Here is a 24,505-nt window from a genome sequence, read left to right as displayed (position 1 = left end):
TGATGAATTAGACTTTAAACAGCCTAATTAACCCAGGCGAATATGCACAAGCTCTAAACAGTCCACTGCTGCAACCCGGAGCTAAATTCAGTGGTTAATTTCCAAGAAAGTCTTACCTTTTGTCTTTGAGTGGTGCTTAATTCGCCAACTCCTCCACCTCAATATAGTTAAAACTTGTAGTTAAAACTTGTCCGAATTCACCTGTTGAACAGAAACAAAAAAAGCTAAAATTACAAATTGGTGGCTTTGAGAAAAGAGTCATCACTGACTCAGAGCTAAAACATCTAGGTCATCACGAGCCTCCCACAGCACTGCAGAAATAAGATGACACACACTTCATTCACCAGCTTTGAAAGGGTCTCTTTACAGATAACATAAATAAAAAAATATGTTAACCTGAATGTTAGTTTGTGCAATCGTAAGAAAAAGTGATGCTGAAGGAGTGTGCGAGTGTGCGTGTGTGTTTCAGCACCACACTCGTAAATTGTATTCCACTGAAACGGCCTTACTTAGAGTATCTAGTTATATAGATACTCTCTGGAGAGTACACAGTTCTGGTTCTGTTGGATCTCAGCTCTGCTTTTGATACTGTAGATCACAGTAGCATGATAAACAGACTCAAGAACTTGTTTGGGATTACTGTTTTAAAAATGGTTTATGTCATATTTGTCTTAGAGATCTTTTACTGTTTGCATGAATTATGTGACGTCAGAATCAACAATTTTGCCATGTGGGGTACCTCAAGGATCTGTCCTGGGTCCAGTTTTCTTTCTACTTTATATATTCCCCCTAGGCCAAATTATTAAGCGCTATAAAAATATCTCCTATCATCTCTATGCTGATGACATTCAACTATACTGTTCCTTCAGGATTTCTGAGTTTTAGAAATTGTTTAATTTAAGTAATTGCCTGACAGAAATCAGCCATGGTTAAATGACAATTTAACCACGGTTCCAACTAAACTGTGATAAAACTGAAACTCTAATTATTGCTCCAGGCCACATGGTCTCAGAAATTAGACAGCATATCAGCTTCCTAGACCCTTATGATTTGATTTCCTCCCGTTTAGACTACTGTAATGGTCTTTTTACTTGTTTTAACAAATCAGCCTTAAATCGTCTTCAGACTGTGCAGAATACTGCAGCACCTCTCTTAACAGGCATCAAGAGAAGATCTCATATTACTCTAGTTTTAGCCTCCCTTCACTGGTTGCCTGTAAGTTTTAGGTTTCATTTTAAAATTTTAGTTCTAACCTTTGGGGCCCTACATGGTCAAGCTCCCCAATATTTATCGACCTGCTGAAACCACATTCGTCTTCTCAAGCTTTAAGGTCATTATATCAGAGACTGCTGGTGGTACCGCGCACTTTCAGGCAGTGGCACCACGGCTGTGGAATTCTCTTCCACTGTCTCTACGCTGCACGGACTCCATTGATTCTTTTAAATACAAAAGCATTTTATTAATTTCCTCTTATGTTGTTTTTATTGTTTTACATTGTTGTTTTATTTACTGTTACATTGTTTTATATTTCCATTTCTTGTGTTGTAAAGCACTTTGTGATTTTTATCTGTGAAAAGCACTATATAAATACATTTTACTTACTTACTTTACTTACTTACAATAATTATTGTCACATATTATGCCTGAATGTCTATTTTCTTGTAACTGTGCGGACTCGTCCACAGAAAAGTATCCACTAACTATTTTTATTTTTCAGTTGCCAATTCATTAGTTAAGAAAAAAAAGAAAATAGCGTCAACAAAAATGTCACATTTGCCTGAAATTAAATCAATATCTTGGTAAAAAAAAAAAACTATTAAAAATCTTAAATGCATTAATTAAACAGAAAGAAACTGAGCAAAACAGAATATTCTAGAAAATGTGAAGCTGCAGCCAAAAGTTGTTTAATATCTCGCTTGGCGCCCAACTTAATGCTGGTAATTACAAATGTTAATTTACTTTATACGTGGAAAAACTCCACAGGTAATAATATTGTTTCAGCAATAATGGATGGATGTTCTAGTTAACGTCTATATTTAACTGACTTCTTATCATTAAATAGAATCATGATGCTTTTACAGCCTACAGGGTGCAAACAGTCATAACCTCAAACAAACAGTAGCATACAAATATGTGTAAGTACAGACTTGGAAGCATCAATGTAAAAACTTGGGTTCAGCTTAGGCAACATTGGCACAAGACGCAACTGATCAACTTCCACATTTTCCAACACAAAAAAAAACTTTTTACAAATCATCTATTTGGTTTTTGTCACATTTCTCTGTGCTTTTGTCTTTTACTAAAAAAATAACGAGTCATTTTCAGAAATACAAAATCATTAGTGAAGTTGCTGGTATACTAACGTCACTTTTAAGGGAAACCCCAGTAGACTTGACCTATTTTTTTCTTCATCATAGTAGCATCATTCTAAGACAGTTTTCAATTCCACCTAATCTCCATGTAGATCAGCTTCTTTATTTTTACAAGAATTACTTGCTGTCAAAAAAAGTTACCTTTGCTCTGTATTGTATATTTAAAGATTTTACTGCATTTAAATTTAATTTATGATGTTTAACTTACAATAATATCATAATTAAACCAACAGATTACTAGCAGCAAAAAGAAGGTGAAACATAAGCAAGACTGCACTGTATTTTTACTACTCACTAAATATCCATTCTGGTAAAGCACAAACAATGAGTATAATAAAAACATAAGTATATAGTTCAGTCCTTACACATTTTTACAAGTTCAAAAGTTCAACATCAAACAAGCCTCCGCCTGCACCTCGTCAGCTCCCATAACTCCGATATCACTGCGCATACTGAGCCAAAGAGATAAATTGTTTACTAAGAAATGGAACTAGTGTTTAGGTCACACAAAGAAACAACTGCTGACAAAGTCTGTGAATGAAGAGGAAAAATCCTCTCAGCTCTCAGTGAAAGGTCAGTGTGACACAAACAACCCTGTGTGGTGAAAGGATTTCTCTGCAACTAATGCTGCTGTCAGAGATCATTGTCCTCTAAAGGCTTGGGGACAGCAAAGAGAAATCTTCACGAGCTTGTTAATATTTCACTTGCCACTGCTCTGTGTGAAAAACTAATTATGAGCCAACACATAATTCATTAATTTGGTAATTAATATGTTGGTTTCAATAAAACTTCAAAAGAAAAAAATACTGTTTAACAGTGTACCATCTTGATGTCTGAAAATTATTTTGAGAATATTTACATCATATTTATTATAATACATTATTACAAAAAAACAGTGATAAATTTATTTAGATCTTATAATGTGGTCTTCTTATTAAAGGTGGACTGTTATTATTCCACTGACCTCCAGTCTTTTTTAACTACCATCAAAAACAAAATAAAGTGTAGCCTGCTTTAGAACAGCATGACATATCACTTCATTACAGTCAACATAAACAATCTAGTAGCTGATTTCTTAGTGAGCTTTTGAATAACTGGCTTCATCAAGTGTAAACATCAAATGTTAGCAGTTAAAATGTTTGTTTGTTTTTAAACAAATACCACTTTATTTCACCCCAAGATAAATCGCTCTTATGTTAGTGGAAGGGGTTTCTGTGTCCCTGTGATCCCAGGGGCTATACTGTCAAGGGCTTTAGCCCTGGTTGGGTCTCCTAAGGCAAACTGGCCCTGGGTGGGGAGACAAATGAAGAGCGATTCCGAGTACCCTGTGAAAAGAAATTACTGTGGTTACTGGGGCCCAACCTTGGAGCCAAGAGAGGTAGCTCAAGAGAGAGCATCTAGTGGCCAGGCCTTAGGGGCCAAAACATTCTCGGCAGGAACCTACTGTGGATTATGGACAAGTTGTTGCCCCAAGTGGAGAAATTCAAATATCCTGGAGTCTTATTCAAAGTGAGGGAAGCGGGAGATTAAAAGACTGACTGTGGCATTGCACCAGTTTGTCGTGGTGAAGCGAGAGCTAAGCGTAAAACTGAAGCTATCGATTTAGTGGTCTATGTCCCTATAAGCTTTGGGTAGTCACTAAAGGAATGAGACTGCGGATACAAGTGGAAGAAATGAGTCTTCTTTGAAAGGTGGCTTGGAGATAGGGTAAGGAGTTCTTACAAGAGGGAATCAGTGTAGAGCTGCTATTCCTTCACAGAGAAAGAAACCAGTTTAGGTGGTTTGGGCATCTGACTTTGCTGCCTGGGTGAGGTGTTCCGGGCATGTCGTACTGCAAGGAGTGCCAAGGGTAGACCCGGGACAAGTTGGAGAGATTACATCTCTCGGCTGGCCTGGGAACACTTTGTGTTTCCCCAGATTAGCTGAAGGAGTTGGCTGGGAAGAGGGAAACCTCTGCAGATAAACTGCAGAAAAATGGATCCATGGATAGATAGCTTAATGGATGGATATTGTATTTCAGCAGAAACAAAATCTTACACAACTTCAACAGGCAATGCAATCCAAATGACACAACAAAAATTATTAAAACAGCAGTAAGGTTCCCTACTAGTGAAATCAGCATAATAAATGGCTGTAATGATAAGTCGATCTATCTCATTACAAAAGAATTGAAACCTCTGAGTCATTGTGAAATTGCATTTCACATCAAAAGAGGAAATACCTGTCAAATTTTTTCAGGTTTTTAGGTCAAGTTAAATGCTGACTTATCAACTCCTGTTTTCAGTAACAACTTCAGATGTAAAACCCATCAACAGCCAAAACTCTCATACAATAATTATTTGTAGTAATTGAAAAAAAAAAAAAAAAAAAAAAAAAAAAAAAAAAAGCAACAAGCAAGAGATTCATCTGAAAAAGGCTTTAGAAGTCATCCTCTGGCAGAGATTGAAAACAAAGCAATTAGTTTGTCTGACAAAATGCAGCAAAGACATGGTTAAGAACTTAAGAAACATAATATTACTAAGACAGGGTTGGACGAAAGACTTCTGAATGGAAATCTGGTGCTTGAATTCTATAGATGGATGCTGTAGCACAGATTTTGAGAGGAAAATGACCCTGAGGACACGATGCTCTAGTAGTCATCCTTGACACAGTGTGCAGTTCACATTCAAAACAAATGCACCAAGTTCATGGCATCAATGATTACTCAAGCAAAACACAAACTCTGTAATGTGAACTGACTAATGCAACTTCCAAAATTCAGCACAGCACTCCAATCTGCTGACTAACAGTATCAACTATAGATATAAAGCCCGAGTAGTGCCATTACCTTTTATCTGTCCTCTGAATAGCTGAAAGCTGCCAGAGAACATTGCACTGAATCAACACAGGCTCCTCTCTATCAGGAAAACTTGATATGACAGGCGTTCAGTAATTACATTATTAGGCATAGCAGGTAATAATATAATCTGTATGTGTTCCTCTACCTCCGTCATAGCTCACGGTGTTGCCAGTCCCTCCTCCTCCGTTTAAAGAAAATCTGCCATGCTCTACTGCTGCTTTTTATTCCAAATAGCCACAGCATCTAACGCACAAAACACTTATTCCCTGTAAATGTAAATGTGCAGTTGAGGTTTTAGAATAAAGTAGAAAAAACGTGACGCTTAAATTAAGATGCCAAGTAGAAACAGATAACACAAGTAAAATCTAATCTACCAAAGCAGAGAGAAAGTGGAGAAAGAGAAAATTTCTGCTTCCTCCTTTTACCTGCAGCACAATGTAGTGCCAGCAACTAAAAAGGTGTCAAAGTATTTTTCCATGCTCTGCTAACAGCTTCAACATCTATTTATGGGTAAAAATGGAGTACAGAGACTGTACCGTCTGTAAACACAGCTGCCAAAGATTTATCAGTTAATACAGCTTGACCAACACTGGACCCTTTTTTTTAACTTAAAAATTCTGAAAACAACAAGTCATTTAGACACATTTAAAGTAATCAAAGGCACACACTAAGATGCCTTTGATCCATCTTTTTTCCGACCATTATTAGAACATTTTCCGTTGTAAGAGAAACAAAGGAAGAGGGAAACTGCTCCCAAATTACTTCAGGTTAGTACTTCTCTACAGTCACGGTTACTCATCAGTCAATGAATATCATGCCAAATAGATATATCTGTTACTTGTATATATCTATAGAAAGATGATAAAAAGGAAGATACCAACTTGATAGTTTAATTAGTTTAATGATTAACAATGAAATCAAATCCTCACTATTGCGTTTACTGCCCATCACCACAGGCAAAAAAATAAAGGGTAAGCATGGAAGAAAAAAAAAAAAAAAAAAACAAAAAACAAAACACACACAACCTTAAGAGTGGTTCTAGTTGTTCTTAATCACAACAGACAGCATTGTAATTAAAGGTATTTTTCAGCTTCCAGGCTTAAGTTAAAGTCTATGCCATTTGCCCACAATTAAAAAGCTATGACAGTGACAAATAATAAATACTGATTTGCAGTTGTGGTTCTCGAAATGAACAGAGTGCACAAAGTGAAGCGTATAAACCATTTCAATACCGTTTGTATAAAGACGCCAGGTTGGCATGTTAGTCACCAGTTTATGTACTGTATAAAAACAGATCTGTCATGTTTTATTAAATCTGAACTTAACTAAACAGAATCAAATAACTTTGATTAGTGAAAGTCTTCTGTGTATCCAATTAGTGTCAAAAGGAGAAATACTCTTTATTCTGGGACAACAAAAAAGGAAGAAAAACAAAAAGTCTGAGAGAGAACCTTAGCTTTGAAGTGACCATTTCAGAAATACAGCGTGGTTACTGGTGTCTTGCTCAGAATAAATTACTGTAAAAATCAATTTCTAATTACAGAAAAACAAATCTTGCTTTATTTTTTATATCATAGGGCTGCCACAGCTCTCCACTGTGTTCAGTTTGCAGGCAGCAGTGTCAGCAACGCAGCAAGTAAAGCTTTGCTGACACCCGTATGAGACTATACAGTTTCTCATTAGCATCTACAAGCTATGATCCAGCTGTGTCCAGACACTTCTGGACCAGACTGACAGAAGATGAGACGCGATCGATTTTAGGACAGGTGAATAAGGAGCACCCGGGGCGGATATAGGGCTCGAAATCTGAGAGAAATGACAAGAGTCACAAAGATTAACACAGAGGGGGGAATAAAAGACATACGTCTAAATTAAAAATTTTTTAAAAAGACGCGTAAATATAGAAATATGTGCCGATGAGGTATTCACGGTGGTAGCGTTTGTAAAAATCAACTGAGCTTGAACCTTGACGCGACAAACACAGGTACAGCTCATGTTTCCTTCCGTCTCCTCCTGCCTGTGATGCCGGCCGGTACACCGGGTACTGATTGCCTGGAGGCTAACGCCACCTAGCTTGCTTCGCTAACGCCAATTACAGCAACAAACCAATAGCTATATACTTTAACACACTTCCCGAGACGTGTGACACACACTGGGAATATATGTACACCCGATTTAAAAAGAAGAAGAAGAAGATAAAACAACATACCTGTCTGTATCGTACGTCGCTGGCTCGCGACTTTATAATAGAAGGTAGCGCGTTTGACTCGTCGGCAACAATGTACTGTATGTGTGTCAACCCACTTTCAGCTGAAGCTAGCTAGCTAACGTGCAGCATTAGATAAGAATGTGGGTCACCGGGCCTTTGGCCAGTCTCTGTCACCAAAGAAGCCGAAGCAAAACTGTTCCGTTTACACATTTACGTCTGTCGATAGTATACACAGAAGCTGCGGATAAAAGCGACACAAATACGGAGCGTAACCAAACGGTTGCGAGTTGACACTTACCCCGAGCAGTCTCCTCTTTCATCGTAGTGATGGGTCGTTCGCGAACGAAATGGCTCTTAGAGCCGGATCTTTGACGTGAACGACGCGAGCCGACTCCTTATCGCGAGCCGTCACGTGGGTTTTTTGTTTTTTTTTTTTTCCTTTCTCTCAGCCTCTCTCTCGCACTTTTTTTCCGCTTCACTCTGCACGCGAGCCTTGTGCTTTACGCTGGGCAGAGGGGGGAGGGGCGGTAGTTACACTCAGTAGCACAGGAACAGAGCCAGAGAGAGAGAAAGAGAGGCAGGGACAACAACATTAGAAAGGTATAGTAATCATCCACAACTATTTTCAGTTGCAGATGATAAAGGATTGAGAAAGTTTATTCATGCAGGTCCATATGACAGAGAATATGCATGTTCTTTTAGTTTTCATATTATAATTTATATTTAATTGTGTTGTGGTTTGCAGTGTTTTGTGTTCTTTTCACTTTAAATTTGTGAAAGGAAAAAGCTGAAAATTTAAATAGTTAAAACTTGAAATGTGAATAGTTGATTTTTGTATTATATGATTTATTTATTACATTTTATGTGGAGTGAATAAATAAAAGTATATTTACGGTGGCCCCTAGAGACAAAGCACATACAAACTTCAAATCACGTATGAACTCTGAAGCATGTACAAACTCCAAAACACGTAAAAACACGTACAAACTCCAAAACACGTAAAAACTCCAAAACACGTAAAAACACGTACAAACTCCGAAGCACGTAAAAACTCAGAAGCATATAAAAACTCAGAAGCACATAAAAACTCAAAACACATACAAAAGACAACAGAAGTGCTCCAGGATGCTGGGCGCAGTGTTGAGCCTTTGTTATCTTGTGGCTACACAAACCAGCAAGTACCAACGACCGGATTTGGTGTGTGGTAATAACAGGTAAATGAACTTTTTTTTAAATTATTTGAATATATATATATATGAGTGCCAGTGTATAAATACACAAACAATACACACATGCTTTCAATTGTGTAATTTAAGTGATCTAGTAGCTCTGCTTTGGAAGTTCAGTTCATGCTAGAAATGTGTTTTGGAGTTTGTACGTGTTTTGTCTCTAGGGGCCACCGCATATATTTATATATAAACATATATAAATAAAACCACTTGTTTTTATGTTAGTAATTCCTTTTGTGCATAATTTTATATTATTGTTAATAATAAATTAATTAAAGCAACAAAACAACCTGAAGAGCCGGTTCGGAGCCGAAAGAGCCGGCTCTTTTTAGTGAGTCGAACCGAAAGAGCCGGGTCTCTAAAAAGAGCCGGAAATCCCATCACTATTCATCGGGATATCCCTGCAGCCAGTGGCGCTGCAGACGGTTGACTGCGCAGCGCTCAGGCAGACTCACTGGAGCTGGAAACGGTGCCAAGAGAGCCTACCTCCCTACAGATCCACTGTTTACACATGGCTGGAGAGGCCTGATCCAAATCCAGATTTACCTACATTACATTACCCGTAAAAAGTTAATAGAGAAGTCCCAAAAATGAAAGTAACTATATCCTCCAGCTCAGCAGATTAATTTTTTTCATGCTTCAAATATTTTTGATTAACGTCTCTGTATTTTGATTACTGTGTATTCAAAATGCCTTTAAGGACAAGTCAAATGTTTTCCGTTGATTTATTTTCCCGTCGCCATTCTCCTAGCTTTAAACTTAAATAACGTGTAAATAATGAGTTGACAATAGTATTTTAATGCGTCTTTAACTTTGAAGTCTACTTGATTATGGCATATTTAATAGACTGGCCATAAAATAGGTAAAATACTGAATTTGTTAAACCTTTAAGAAGAAGAAAAAATGTTTTAGTGGATTTTTTTGACATCTAATAAGTAAGTAATTAATTAAACATGAAAATAAACTAAGCCTACCATAAACTGGAAGGGAGTGAGCTTATATGCAGGAATGTGATTAAAGAAATTAGATCATTATGCAATTATTCCCTCTCAGTCCATCAAATTCCTCCCACCTTGAACTTTTAAGACTTACCGGGGAAAAAATTCCAGGAGTAAGCGACACTTCTTTGGAATACTGCAAGGTTTCCGGTCCTTCCTATTTTTGTTTTTAGTTTGTTTGTTTTTACAGCAGGGCCACTTTAATTCCATTATCTAATAAACATGAAGTTATAGGTCCATTGCTTTAGGGTAAATATATGTTACCATGATTTAATGTTACTATGATGACTCAACTCTCTAGCTCAAGCTAATTAGTCCTTAAGATGTCCAGCCTCTGACAGCAGACTTGAAAGTCTGTGACAATCGTAATTCTGCGTGTAGACAATTGTTATTTGATTTGCAGAAGAAATTCATCTATCTTCAGTGTTATTCCCCAGGTATGACACCCTGTCACTTCCAAATCATCTTTTTTAGAAAGAAGAGCAAATTTCTGTTAATTGCCATTTGATGATCACTCTCATTTTCCCATTGTGAATTTTTCATATGCCTTCATTACACATAGCCTAAGCCCATATTACACAGAGCTAGAAAGACATCTATAAACACCTCCTCTAACCCTAAAACCTCTCCCCTGGATTCTTTTTGTCATTTTTCAGGGAAACTTGTAGGGAATTTTCTGTCTCCCCCCCCCCCCTTTTTTTTTTTGATGAGCTGAGATGGAGTGACCCTATACAAAATCAAAACCAGGTCTCTGCATTACTTTTGCTTTGCAAAATTTGAATGTCAAGAGCTTGACGTCTATCCGGCTTTATTTTTACATAAAGCATGCAATACCTTGTCACTCCTCTCTGCACCAACCAGCCAACATTCATGACGTGACTGATGGTAATAAAACAAAACCTGTGGACACAGTTTAACAGAAACAGAAAGAAATGCACAGTATTCAGCTAACAACTAGCAGCCTTTCTCACACTGATGCATTCCCATCACTCACATCACAATGTTGGCCTCACACTCAACCTGAAACAATAAAAATGAGAACTGGGAAACTACACTTTTAAGTGAAGCTTACTTAATATGCAAATCAGTTCAAGTTAATCAAACATAATCAGTTTAAATAGGTAGTAAAATGAATTGTGTTATATATATATATACATGTGTGTGTGTGTGTGTGTGTGTGTGTGTGTGTGTGTGTGTGTGTGTGTGTGTGTGTGTGTGTGTGTGTGTGTGTTTACTGAGACTGAGGTCTTTATATTACTATGAGTCAAAGGCCTTAAAATGTTAGTACTAAATGTTTTACATCTTGCACTTGACACATACCCAGAGGTGGGACCAAGTCATTGTTTTGCAAGTCTCAAGTAAGTCTCAAGTCTTTATCCTCAAGTCTCAAGTCAAGTCTCAAGTAATGTCAGGCAAGTCAGAGTCGAGTCTCAAGTCACTGGTGTAAAAGTCCGAGTCAAGTCACAAGTCTGAAACTTTGAATTTCAAGTCCTTTCCAGTCTTTAAAAAAAAAAAAACACGAAAAAATAATGTTGCAGTTATGCTAAATGTAAATATTAGACCATGTAATTTTAAAATCTGTGTTTTTCTCAACACATGACAAAATAGTGAACTTAGAAAATATACACAAATTGTGAAATTGCACCTCTTTAAAATGCAGCTCAATTAAACCTAGCTCCAAGAATAATTTTCACCGACAGTTCTGAGATAAGCTGCATGTTATTCTTGGATGCGGTTGTAGGACCGGCTTTGAAATCGCATGACAAAAATATCATACACATTAAAAAGAACTGCATCACCAACGTAGCCTGGACAACATTTGCTAGTTAGATGAAGTCAGCTATCTCATCTTAGCATATTTATATTTATAATTATACGGTTCTTGGAGTGAGCGCATACGATCATGAAGTTTAGTAACTTCAGGTCACTGCAACAAGCCCAGGTACAGTTTACCGACGGATGGGTAGTAGTAGTAGTGGGTAGTAGTGGGATGGGTAGTAGTGGAAATAATTTCTGGTACCCATCACAGAAATGTAGCAGTGACAATAATATTGTATGCTGTAATCGTACTGGGCAATTAGTGATACAAAAAACCTGTTTTATCCTGTGAATAAAAGTATATGTTTTTGTCAATGTACCATAATAACAGAGGCGAAACGCAATATTGTGTCAGGACAATTCACTATTTATGCGCAATAAATAAAGGAGCATAGCGCGACAATTTCTGTTCAGCGCCAGACTTGCTTGTAACCTATATCACCAATTATGTTAAGAAAAATGACGCATTAACTACAACAGCAGACTGACCTTTGTGTAAATGCTTGGAGCAGACTAACCTGTGAGCTGGAGTGTTCTGGGACGTTATATTTGGTCTTTGAATGGCTGCAATCCAGTCGTGTCTTTGTCACTTCGGAAACATGGCTCGAACAATTTCTCTTCAACGACATAATCCGATAACAACCGATCTCTTTACTCGTCGGCTTCCCGTGGCTGTCATTCGACCGGCTATTGCAGTTAATAATACAACAGCTTCTTGACATTTTTGTGTTTCTTTTTATCGCTGTATAACTGATTTTAATTGAAAGCCTGCGTGCGCTAGTACCGCTTGCCACGAGTTCCCAGAATCCTTTGCGGTTCTACCCGTGAATGACGTCACATTTTCAATCTCTATATAATATGCATGTTAAATTTTATATTTGGGGTAAAATATCAAGTCTTTTCAAGTAAACCGGTTCAAGTCCAATTCAAGTCCCAAGTCATTGGTGTAAAAGTCCAAGTCAAGTCACAAGTCTTAGAACATTTTTTCAAGTCAAGTCTAAAGTCATAAAATTAATGACTCGAGTCTGACTCGAGTCCAAGTCATGTGACTCGAGTCCACACCTCTGCACATACCCCTCATTGGCTGGCTGCAACTAAGACTATAAACTAAAATTGAAACTGAAACTTAAAAAAGCACATTATGGAACAATGAAACCTAAACTAAAACGACCACACTTGGAAAAAAAAAACTGTGACTAAACTAATAAAAGTAATAACTCAGATTGTGCATACTTCAAAACTAGTCATTTGAATAATTTTCCTTCTTCAGTTTGATGTCCAAAGAAGATCTGCATGCATAGGAGTGTTTTTTGTTTGTTTGTTTAAAGAATATAAATTCCGCTTGCATTTGGCCTACGCTTTCTAAGTTTTCTCAAGCAGACTCACGTGTTACTTTTGCGGTAATTCACAGCCAGGGGACAAAATAAAAGCTATTGTTGTAATTTTATATGTCATTGTTTTATATCTTATTTATCGTTGTTGTTCTTTGTGTCAAGTTTGTTTGAAGACAGGATTATTTGTCGATAAATTATCTCTGTCTGCCCTTTGGACGTGTGTCTTTATGTTTATCGGCCAACTCCGGGGTAGCCTACTCATCTCCATGACAACAGGAAGTAGCAAACCCTGCAATGCCACCTTTGGCCACGTTAAGGATGTGTGGCGCTTTTCCGATACTTTGAGGGAGATATTACAGTTTTTTCTGATCTTTAGGAATTAGAAACAACCAATCTTTCCGAAATTGTACGCAATAAACATGGAGTAGTACACCAAACGATTCTAAATTAAATAGGAAAAAAATAATAATTGCAAAACTTATTAGAAAGAGTTTACACTTCGCCTAAGTTTGTCATACCTAGGCTACTGCAAACCCCAAACAAATTATAACATTTAAAACTCAGTCTATAACAGAGCATTCAGTTTGGCCTGGACCACAAGTATTAATGGTTTAGAAATTTAACTATTCGGGATAAAACAAACAGATTTTACACAGTAAATTATCTTTAAAACGGTTTTAAGATTAATTATGAAAAGCCAGGGACAAAGAACAATACTGTAATTTATAAACCCTATAAATTACAGCATTATCACCTTATCACAGTCTGCGTCTTCTTCAAGCCTCCCCTGCAAGCGTCTTAAATTTAAGCAAACATACAGAGGCAGCAATAAGAAAAATCACCACAGAGCTTTATTTACAATTTCAAAGCTACAAAAACAATTAAAAGGGCTATAATATGATTTCTTGCTCACATGTGCTCATCTCTAAGGAAGGATGGCAGACGGGCAATTTGGTCAAAAAACGTTTTTCGTTTTTCCAGTTATGTGATGATAGTCTTCAGTCTGGCTGGAACCCACTGAGTACACAGAAGAAATAGCCTTTCTGGAGGTTATTGATTGGTGTCCTGTGTGAAATGCTGCAGTTGGATTTTATTTTATTGACTTGGCAAGAGCTCCTGTGGTATTTTACACAACTGCTCTTTCTGTTTTTTAGGTTCGCACACTAATTACGCCTTAAAGATAAACACATTCTTATTTATCGTGCTGTCACTGTTTATACCCAAAAGACTGATTACAGTGTTTGCCCTCGATCATTATAGTGAGGTCACTCTTGAAAAAGAGTTGTTGTTTTTTTTTCATCTCAGTGAGACTTGCCTGGATAAAGATAGGCCATAACAATAATATTTCACGATGAACTAAAGGAATTTGAACACTTTTAAATTCATTCACTTATCTCACCGGTAAAGGTGAGTAACTCTCTGTGAAATAATCGGAATGTACTTATTTATAGATCTATACAGCGCGTAAACATCATTATATACATTTCCTTCCTCTTTAAAGCGACACACCAGCATCGAAAACAGAATACAAAGAAAGAGGCTTTAACTGGCTGATGATAGCGACATCTACTGTTGATAGTAGTAATTACACATTCGTGTTCCGTGGTTGGTAATTTGCACTTTTAATTGACCAAATAAGTAATAAAATAAAATCCTGCCAGTAATTATCTAATACCTTATAACCAAATATCTAATCAGTCAATTGCAACTCAATGTATTTAGGAACGTAGACATGGTCGTGTTATTTGTTTATGTTGCGCATCAGAATGGGAATAAAGGGGAATTCAGGTTACTTTAAATGTGGCACGGTTATTATTTCCAAATGGGCTGGACTGAGTATTTCATAAACAGCTGATCCACTGGGATTTTAACCACAACTTCCTCTGTAAACCAAGGATTATCTGTAAAAGAGAAAATATCCAATGATCAGCAACTCTCTGGGTTGAAATGCCTTATTGATTTCAGAGATTAGAGGAGAATGACCAGACCGCCTTCCCGATGAATACTAAGTCAAATGGCTACTCATTCCAACCAAGGAATGCAGAAGAAGATCTCTCAATTCACATGTTGAATATTGAAGCATGTGATATCGACAGAAGACCACACCAGGTGTCACTGCTGTCATCTACAATCACACAGGTGGCCAAAAACTGGACAATAAAAATTGGAAAGCCATTGTCTGGTCTGATGAGTCTTGATTTCTGCTGAACATGCAGAGAGTAGAGTCAGAATTTGGTGTAAATAACATGAAAGCATGGTTCCAACCTGCGTTGTTATCAGTGGTTCAGGCTGGTGGTGGAGTTCCAGATGTACTTAATAAATTGTCTGATGTCACACACATGAAAAGTCACCACAAAAGGTGGAGAACAACAAAGAAAATATCCCAGCCAAACCCCCCAGAAAACCAAGCAGATATAGTGCTAGTTTAGTATCAGAGCCTCAACACCTGAGGCTTCTGCAGTAGGAGGAACTTACTTTACCATCTGTAACTTTATTATTATTAAAATTACACATTATACAACTGTACATCAAACAAAGCCATTTTCATGTTTAAATTACTCTTACTATTTTATGTAAAAACTTAATTCACCCCTTCACTCCTTCACTCTATTTTACACTGTTTTCAAATGTACTGAAATAGAACTAATCACACTGAAACAAAATTACACAACTACACCCAGCCACAGATAGCAGTTTTAATAACACAAAACAAAATATGGATAAATTAATAGTGTTTTAATTAATATCCATTGTGTACATTCAAACATCACTATAAAGCAGAGGCAGAGGGATGTGTTTGATGTCTGGATCACTCAGTGGCGGTACAGCAGCCTGGGTCTCAGGGTCTGTTTTGTCTCTGTACACTATGCTTCAGAGGTGGAGACTCTAAAACACATGCAGGATGTGTATGAGTAGAAGATACAGATACATGCATTTGACATATAAACGGCATATAAACGCGGTCCTATGAGTCTAGTACAAAAGTGGATAAATATCACAAAAACTCCAAAGCACTCTCTTTTCATGTAAAATTAAAATGCCTTTATGGAATAGATATAGTTTTTTAATTGTTGAAGACGTATATGCCAAAACGCACTGTGCATGAAAGTGCCTTTGGGTTTTTGATATTTTAGCTTATTTTAGCACAGTCACATAATCATTAATAAACTCCTAGAGCTTTTTCTTCTACTCTAAATTTCATGTACAATTACTTAATCTTTCAAACATAACATGAAGGCAGGAAAAAAACTATAACCAAATTTTTACCTTTAGTTCATTCATACTCTAAGGATCTTCTCCCATTCCGTGGCTGTAAGTGTAAACACAATTTTTAATTTAATTTCAAATTCTGCCTATTTTGTAGGCTTTTTAATTCCTTTTTAGTGGCACAAATGTAAACATACCCGATAGAGAAAGTAGCCTCTGCTCTGGATTCCTCCAGGTCCCTGGAGGTCGGCCTGTAAAAACATTTAAAAAACACACAATTTAGCCACCTGCAAAATTGCTCTTAGTGTTGTCTACAGCACCTCTTCACCACCAACATGTACCCACTCAAAGACTCACATCTGGATTTGAAAACACACACTCTCCACGTTTCTTGCTCACGTTTTATCGGCGTCCACTTTGTGTTTGTCAGTGCTTTGATAGTAAGTGGGGGAGGAATTCACCTGGCTTGCCACACCAATTATAGACCATAATAACTCTCAGCTTGGGAAAGAACAACTAATGTAGAGTGAGTTTGCACAGAGTGAGGAGAGCTCTCAGATATGCAACAGCATGATTGATGTGGACGCTCAGGATGTGGATAAACACACTGAAAACAATTACAGAATGGAGCACACACATTTCACTATAAACATTTGCAGCAAGCGCACAAAAGTGGAGCTGCTTTCATCGTGCCTGCTGCAATTATCATCATCTATTCATCACCTCTTTCTATACCATCCTGTTGCTCTTGAGATATCCAAATATATACGTTTAAGAAGTAACTTTGCATAATAGCTGTCCCACAGTGTAGGGGGATATTAAACAACACAGGATTTAATGACAGTTTGAGCCACTGATTGCATTTTGCATTCAAAAAACAAAGTATTTCTCTTTGTTTTATCAGTCAGTGGCTGTGGAGAACAGATGTGAGTGGTACATACGTGCATTGTGAGTCCTCTCTGTCTTCTAGTATTTAGTTGGGAAACTAGACGCAGAAGAGGGTGCAACTGAGGGGACTGACAAACATACACATATACAGACACATAGATAGATACAGGCAGATACACACACATGAATAACAGCAAAAAAGAAAGTACAGACTATGGAATGTACAAGGGCAAAGAGAAAAACAAGTTTTTTTCTCTCAACAGATAAACGCATGCTACACAGAAATACAAACGTACAAATGCTTCCTCACTGCAGCAAAGTGTGTTGCCTGTATAAATAGATCACATTCTGTGTCTCATTCTGTATCACAGAGATGGTGGAGTGAGAAAGCGAACAGCATCATATGTCACCGAAGCAAAATGCTGTGTTATTTCAGTAAAAGTTGCTGCATGTGCATTAAAGGATGTTTCCTGTCTGTGCTGGCTTCAATAACCATAAATCCACACCGAGGAAAAAAATATGATGTTTGTAAATATGACATCTGTTTTTCACACTGCGTATAATATTTGACGATGTAAACGTATCATTCTATTTTATATTAGCTGTAGAAAAAGGCTCCCTGCATCATCTAGCTTGAGTTCTGTTATGTGGTAAACAGCCAGAAAGTCTTTTGCATACAGAAACAACATGAACAAGGATTCATCTTCATCAAAAACAAACATACAAACAAATAAATAATGACATATTTTCCTTATAGTTAAGTATAAAATTGTGCGCTAAAATATCATCTGCAACTTCAGACACAATCCCCTTTGCTTTTGACACAACATTTGTGTGAGGTGTCAGGTATGAAGGGCAGACAGGAAGGATCGCTAACCCTAATACATCCAGGTTCTCGTGTGATCATGAAGCACAGCCTCCTACTAATCTATGATCTATAGGTATTTCACATGCAGAGCAAACACAGAGCAAAATTTTATCATACATATGTACATATTTAGATATATTAGGACCGTGCATGTTTACATTTCCAAGTGTTGGTCTGGCATGCATTTGTGGTTAGGGGCATGACGTGCAGTTACTTTTAATTGCTGGTGTTAATAGCTCTGATAGGCCTAAATTCAGCCGATTAAGAGGCGTCACAACAAGAAGTGCAGATTCAGTTGTAAAACAAAAGAGGTGTTTTTTTTAGGTCAAGCAGCATTCTGCAGCAATCCAGTTCAATCTTTTAACTTACCCCTCCCTTTGACAAGACAGAACCTTGTGGTCTAGAGTAATGAAACAAAAACTGCACATAGAGGGCAGGAATATATATATATATATATATATATATATATATATATATATATAAAAATAACAAAAATAACAACCAAACCCACTCAAAAACCAGCACAACACATGCAATGTTTAATCTATAATGATAGCCATATAAGGCAAAGCATTAAAGTGTGAGAAAACATTTACTTACCCTTTTGCTATTTTCTCTCACATTCAGCTCCTGAACACACAATGAAATATTGACAACTAAATTAGTCTTTGGTCTTTTGCATGTCTTTTTTTTTTACTGTTGACATTGTATGATGTTAGTGGGAGGGTCATCTCATGCGTTTGTAGCTGTGAGCACTGAAGCTCCACCCACATGCTGTTCACATGTTGCTTACGAGGAGCAGCCAATCAGAAAGATCTCGATAAACAGGAAGGCGGTGGAATATGAAACTGCTTGTGAGCCGGCACCAAATCCAAGTATAAGATCCTTTTAAATTATGAATTATGCAAAGCTGCTCTTGTAGAGTCCAAGATTAAAGACATCAGACTGGAGAAAGAGCAAAATAGATCCTTTTAAAATTATGACTGTTGCACAGTATTTGTGTCTTTATAGTTCCACGTATAGTTTTCATAGTGTTTTGTATTGGATAGGGAAAGCAGGGTATCTTAGTCCAAAGTCTTCATACTGTGAATTCTCTGAGTTATGGTTTGGTCGTTCTTTGTGAATTCTGTCATAATGCCATAATTAATGTTTTAATGTTGTGTACCAAATTCTGCAAAACAAAAGTGCTTCATGTTACTTTTCAAGTAAACAACTCTGAGGTACCTTTGATTTCTGAACCAGCATCAACACACAGAGTTCTCCTAAGACATCAGATGCCTGGAAAGAGACCAGAGAGTTGTTTAAATGTTTCAAGTTATTAAAATACACACACACACACACACACACACACACACACACACACACACACACACACACACACACACACATAGATATATATATCTATATCTATATATATATATATATATAGATATAGATATAGATATATATAACTCACCAAAAACCTCAGGTCTTCAGAGAGGTAGGATGAGCACATGGCATCAATCTGCCACACAGAGCGACACAGAGAATGGTGGAGGAGTGCAGCAACAGAAATGATTAAAAAGAATAAATCAGTGTGCTTTACCTCTCTGAGTAGCTGCCCCTGATCTGCTGTTGCCTGCTGAAGATCTGCTGGAGCACCTTTTTGTTTCATACAGAAACACATACAATATACAGTTAATACAGAAACTGACGCAACCGATTTACAGTTTTTCTCCCTTGCCCAATTTGTCATTTCTATGATTCAGGGGTCAGCTAAAACCAAGGAAGAACAGGAACTGTTATTATTATTATTATTATTATTATTATTATTATTATTATTATTATTATTATTATTATTATTATTAACAATAGTAATAATGATATGTATTATGTATGTGTTAGACCTTTAGACTGTATTTATGAGACTAAAATCTTTAAATGTATTCAAATACATGTATATAAATGTTCAACTAGGAGTAATAAAAAACTCTCTGTACAGCAAGTCAGTGTCTGAAGTATGTTAAACTGTATTATCCCCATCAAATAAAATTTTAATTTAAAAAAAAAAAGACATTTAAAATGTTTTACCACATTAGGCAAATAGCTGAGAACACTTTTCTATATTCTGAAGAAATTATAAATTAATTGAATATGTTTTTATGATGAAAATCAATTTGACTTTTCCTCACTTGACAAATTTTATGCTCATTACTATCTCAGCATTATTTTACTGTGTAAGTGCTTGCTTATTATTTCTGTATTTATTTTTTACCTCTTATGTTGCCCTTACAATAAAGGTAAAACAAACCCAACTCCTCACAACACATATAAATGTAAGTCTATTTTTGATCTACAAAATAAAATCTTTTGTAAACTCCTTCACCTTGGAGAATGACTTTTGCAGAAGACAATAAGTCAACATTTTCCAGCACTGACACTGACTCCAAAAGATTACACGCAAACTCACAGATTACTCCGACAGCTGGAGAACTGACTGTCAATCTACATCTAAGTACATCTCAGTCATTTGTTACTTTCTGTGAGCTAGTAAACGCAAAAAGTCAGGGGTTTAAGATTTTTTTTCCTTTCACCAAACTGTCTTGTACAGTTTGATATCATATCAGAAACTAAATCCAGGTAATATTGATACAGAAGATAGACAAGAAGTTCATGTTAAAGTTAAGATTTAAATTTCTTTATCACAAATCATTTTTATTTTGTTCTTTCTTAGCTTACTTAGATAGATAGATAGATAGATAGATAGATAGATAGATAGATAGATAGATTTAGACGTTATTCTTTAACTTTTTTAATTAGGAATAAACCTGCTTATAAGGAAATAAGCTGACTGACTTACTTTGGCAGACTGGTATGGTGAGGATGAGGAGGGCTGCGAAGGTGATGCTGGCCGTGCGGAGTGGACTCATGGCGCTGCTGCTGAGGCTGTGCAGGGTACTGAAGGCTCCGCGCTGACTTTGGCTCTGAAAGGTTCTCATCTCTCTCTTTGGCTGGCCTTTGGTGTCTTTTGTCTTTTGACTTCTTGCTCTTCTGACAGCTTGTATCTCACGTCAGAGAAATATGAAGGCTCGTGTCAAACACCCGCCTCTCGTGCTGACACTTGACTGCGTCACTGGAGCTCGGCGCGCGTAAAAGTTGTTTGATTGCCGCAACAGGTTGGCGGAACGAGGTGCTTCGGGCAGGCTGATGAAGGATGGATGTAAAGCAGGAAGTGAGTAAAGTTGTATCACGTCCATCAGAAAATAAATCAATAAATAAGATAAACATGTTTTTTTTTTCGTTTCGAACTTGAAAAATACGAATATGATAAAGTAGGCTACAGTATTACTCATGTCTTTGAATTGATATCTAGTTTCAGATCGGTGCCTATCTTCTTTTAGAATTGTAAAAATTCCCCACATGAATTATTGTAAAGTATACAAAGTATTTATATCATAACAATCATGAGAAATTTTCTCCACTAGCTGTGGATTTTATTTATTTATTTTTTGTTATTAATATCATTAATAACTTATTTTTCCCAAAATAAGTTAGTATTCGGTCTTTACATTAATAATAATCAATTTGCACGCTTGTTGTTATTGCATCACATGAGCTCAGGAATCTAATATTAGCATGTTAGCGTTTTAAAATCACTTATGCTATGCAAACTTTTTCAGGTGTGGTCTTGGAGAGAGGTCACAAGATTCAGGTTCAGCTAAAGTAAACAACAGATTTGAGCCTTCCTTGGCAAAAATAAATAAATAAATAAATGAAACAATATACCTAAAGCACAAGAAACACACAACATTAACATTTACACATAAAGACTAAAGGGCGATTTATAGTACTGTATTGAATCCATGGTGGGCAAGGTCATCATTTGACTTCAGAGCAGAGTTACGCAAGCAACAAAAACTGCACATGTCCACACTGGCAAAACACAATCTATTTTATTAGCATAATGAGCATGTTAACTGCAATCTTTTACATTTTGTTTCACTGAGGTAGTGTCCTTGTGCTATTCAATATATGATGTTTACACTACATATTGCCACCAAACAGACTTATCAAGGTTGCTGACGTCTATGCCGCCACATTGTGTAGTTACATTACTAGTAAGGTGCCCATCCCGTTATGGCAAAGGCTATGTTATGAAAAATAAAGTATTAGTTAAACATAACACCATGAAGGAGCCAGGGGAGACAGAAGGAAGTAGAAAACACAAAGAAATCAAAATAAATCAAACCCAATAAGGTCAAACCCAGTAAACAAAAGATCTTCATATTAACAGCAAACATGTTTTTGTTTTAGTTATCTGTATATCCACTGTGCATGTATTAATGTGCATCAAAGCACTTGTTTGTATTTCTTCCACAAGTAAAATGTTCTTAAAGGAAAATCCTAAAAAAACATTTTGACACAGACCTGTACACTCAGCTCACAGTTTATAACCTCTAAACTAACTATTGTTAAACAGCTAACACCAGATGGCCAATACTTCACTAAAATTGGGTCATGCAACAGGACAATGATCCTAAGCACGAGAGCAAATCTGCAACAGAATGGTTGAAAAATACAAGAATATGCGTGTCATGGCTCAGTGTCCAGATCTCAACCTAAACGAAATCCTGTGGTAGGTGCATTAGAGAGGTCAATGGACTGAAGCAATGTTTTAAGCAAAAATTCCCTTACAGTGATGTGAGAGACCAATAAGGTCATACTGAAAATTTTAACTTCAAATTATTGCTGTTAAAGATTGTTCTATAAACTACCAAAACATGGGCTATGCACCATTAAGTCCTATGAAAACTTGGTTTTTCACATGATTGTAGTTATTTTTAATCATATTTTTATGCTAAGTCACACTTTCATCGTGTGTTTGAACACAGGTGCCAGTAAAAAACAAGAAAGATGGTAAGTGATATAAGAGAGGTTTTAAAGGGGTAAAAAAAAAAAAAAAAAAAAAAAAAAAAAAAAAAAAAAACACACACACACTCAGGATAATCAAAACAAAAAGTTGAAAGGACTGAGAGTTGGTGTAGACCATAGCTTTGCTGGGAAGACATAAGCAGAGCTATATCCCAGTTACTGTTTATGACTTTTCACCTTGTTCCTAAAGCTTGAAATTGGTTCTGGTTTCATTTTATGTGGTCATCAGCAAAACATCACCTCACCTGTGAGATGGAAAATGTTATTTCACGCTTGAGACCCGCTCTAATAATCAGTGGTAAACACTAATGCAATATGATATTGTAGCATGGATTATTTAGTGCTGGTGCTAGTTATCCAACACACTGTTGTGCCCAATGATAACTAAAATAACAATGGCTATTAATTTTAATGAAAAGAGACAGAATATATGCAAAAATCCAGAAAAAACAAATTATATTACAACCGGTTACTTAATCAATCAATTATAGATCAGTCTTGAGCTCCATGCAAGATCTTGACTCATGGGATGAGGATGATCATGAGGAAGATAGTGGATCAGCCCAAAACTACATTACAGGAGCTTGTTAATGATCTGAAAGCAGTTGGGACCATAGTCAAGAAGAACACCGCTGGTAAAACACTAAGCACTAATCTTACAACATCTGCAACGTCTCCCTGCTCAAGACTGCACATGTACAGAACTGTTTGCCAGTGAACAGCTAAATGATTCAGTAAAGCCTTGGGGGGGAAAGTGCTGTGGTCAGAAGAAACCAAAGTGCAGCTCTTTGGCATCAACTCAATCCACCATGTTTGCAAGAAGAGAAATCCTGAGTATAACCCAAAGAGCACCATTGCGACCCTTAAAACCGAGATGGAAACATCATGCTTTGAGACTGTACTTTAGATGGAGGCATGTACTGGAACAAGTTGGATAAGAACCTCCTTCCCTCAGCTAGAACACTGAGGATGGGTCGTGGATGGGTCTTCCAGCATGACAATGACCTAAAACATACCGATAAGGAAGCAAAGGACTGGCTAAGGAAGAAACACATTAAGGTCATGGAGTAGTGTAGGTAGTTTCCAGACCTCAATCATATAGAAAACCTGTGGAGGGAACCGAAGCTTTGCGATCCAAGAAACCTAAAAGAATTATAGAGTTTCTGTAAAGAGGAGAGAGGCAAAATCCCCCTTGCCAACAAGGGTTTCTCCACCAAGTACTTAGTAATGTTTTACGTGTAGCTTAAACACTTACAGTGGGGCAAAAAAGTATTTAGTCAGCCACCGATTGTGCAAGTTCCCCCACCTAAAATGATGACAGAGGTCAGTAATTTGCACCAGAGGTACACTTCAACTGTGAGAGACAGAATGTGAAAAAAAAAAAAAATCCATGAATCCACATGGTAGGATTTGTAAAGAATTTATTCCTAAATCAGGGTGGAAAATAAGTATTTGGTCAATAACAAAAATACAACTCAATACTTTGTAACATAACCTTTGTTGGCAATAACAGAGGTCAAACGTTTACTATAGGTCTTTACCAGATTTGCACACACAGTAGCTGGTATTTTGGCCCATTCCTCCATGCAGATCTTCTCGAGAGCAGTGATGTTTTGGGGCTGTCGCCGAGCAACACGGACTTTCAACTCCCGCCACAGATTTTCTATGGGGTTGAGGTCTGGAGACTGGCTAGGCCACTCCAGGACTTTCAAATGCTTCTTACGGAGCCACTCCTGGACATGCACTGGCTTCAGCAGCGGAACACGTCTGGCACTGCGGGATTTGATTCCCTGCCGTTGTAGTGTGTTACTGATGGTGACCTTTGTTACTTT

General features: G+C 37.0%; 2 protein-coding genes across 7 annotated transcripts in view; both read right to left on the bottom strand.

The window, feature by feature from the left end:
• Positions 1-7,810, bottom strand: part of clocka (clock circadian regulator a) — a 29,612-nt gene extending 21,802 nt beyond the window's left edge. For 2 of the 4 annotated variants that reach the window (XM_085397168.1, XM_085397170.1), the window contains exons 1-2: positions 7,719-7,810; positions 117-201 (exon numbers count right to left, since the gene is read on the bottom strand). The gene's annotated coding sequence lies outside the window, so the exon portion shown is untranslated. The remainder of the gene's footprint in view (positions 1-116; positions 202-7,718) is intronic. The other 2 variants (XM_085397169.1, XM_085397167.1) reach the window with 2 other exon arrangements.
• Positions 7,811-16,073: 8,263 nt separating this feature from the next.
• nmu (neuromedin U) lies at positions 16,074-20,740 on the bottom strand. Of its 3 annotated transcripts, XM_085397309.1 has the most exons (9): positions 20,602-20,740; positions 19,348-19,403; positions 19,219-19,266; positions 18,987-19,040; positions 18,363-18,392; positions 18,132-18,182; positions 16,948-17,022; positions 16,204-16,257; positions 16,074-16,109 (listed from the first exon to the last, which is right to left on the bottom strand). In XM_085397309.1, the coding sequence occupies exons 1-9, from the start codon at positions 20,738-20,740 to the stop codon at positions 16,074-16,076; spliced, it is 543 nt and encodes a 180-aa protein (XP_085253435.1). The 3 variants fall into 3 exon arrangements, with proteins under 3 accessions (XP_085253435.1, XP_085253436.1, XP_085253437.1); XM_085397310.1 differs by lacking the exon at positions 18,132-18,182; XM_085397311.1 differs by lacking the exons at positions 16,948-17,022; positions 18,132-18,182.
• Positions 20,741-24,505: the final 3,765 nt, after the last annotated feature.

The sequence above is a fragment of the Rhamphochromis longiceps genome, linkage group LG23 (assembly GCF_057381845.1).
Source record: "Rhamphochromis longiceps isolate RC_006_pf linkage group LG23, R_longiceps_female_GT1.1, whole genome shotgun sequence".
NCBI lineage: Eukaryota > Metazoa > Chordata > Actinopteri > Cichliformes > Cichlidae > Rhamphochromis > Rhamphochromis longiceps.
The sequence above is the reverse complement of the archived record's forward strand: the minus strand, read 5'-3'. Positions and strand labels throughout refer to the sequence as shown.

Excerpts from the sequence above, each read along its gene's own strand:
- nmu (XM_085397309.1), bottom strand. The coding sequence starts at position 20,740 with ATGAGAACCTTTCAGAGCCAAAGTCAGCGCGGAGCCTTCAGTACCCTG. Across the intron at positions 19,267-19,347 it reads AGGGGCAGCTACTCAGAGAG|ATTGATGCCATGTGCTCATC; the intron begins GTAAAGCACACT and ends TCTGTGTGGCAG. Across the intron at positions 16,110-16,203 it reads GAGGCTACTTTCTCTATCGG|CCACGGAATGGGAGAAGATC; the intron begins GTATGTTTACAT and ends TTACACTTACAG.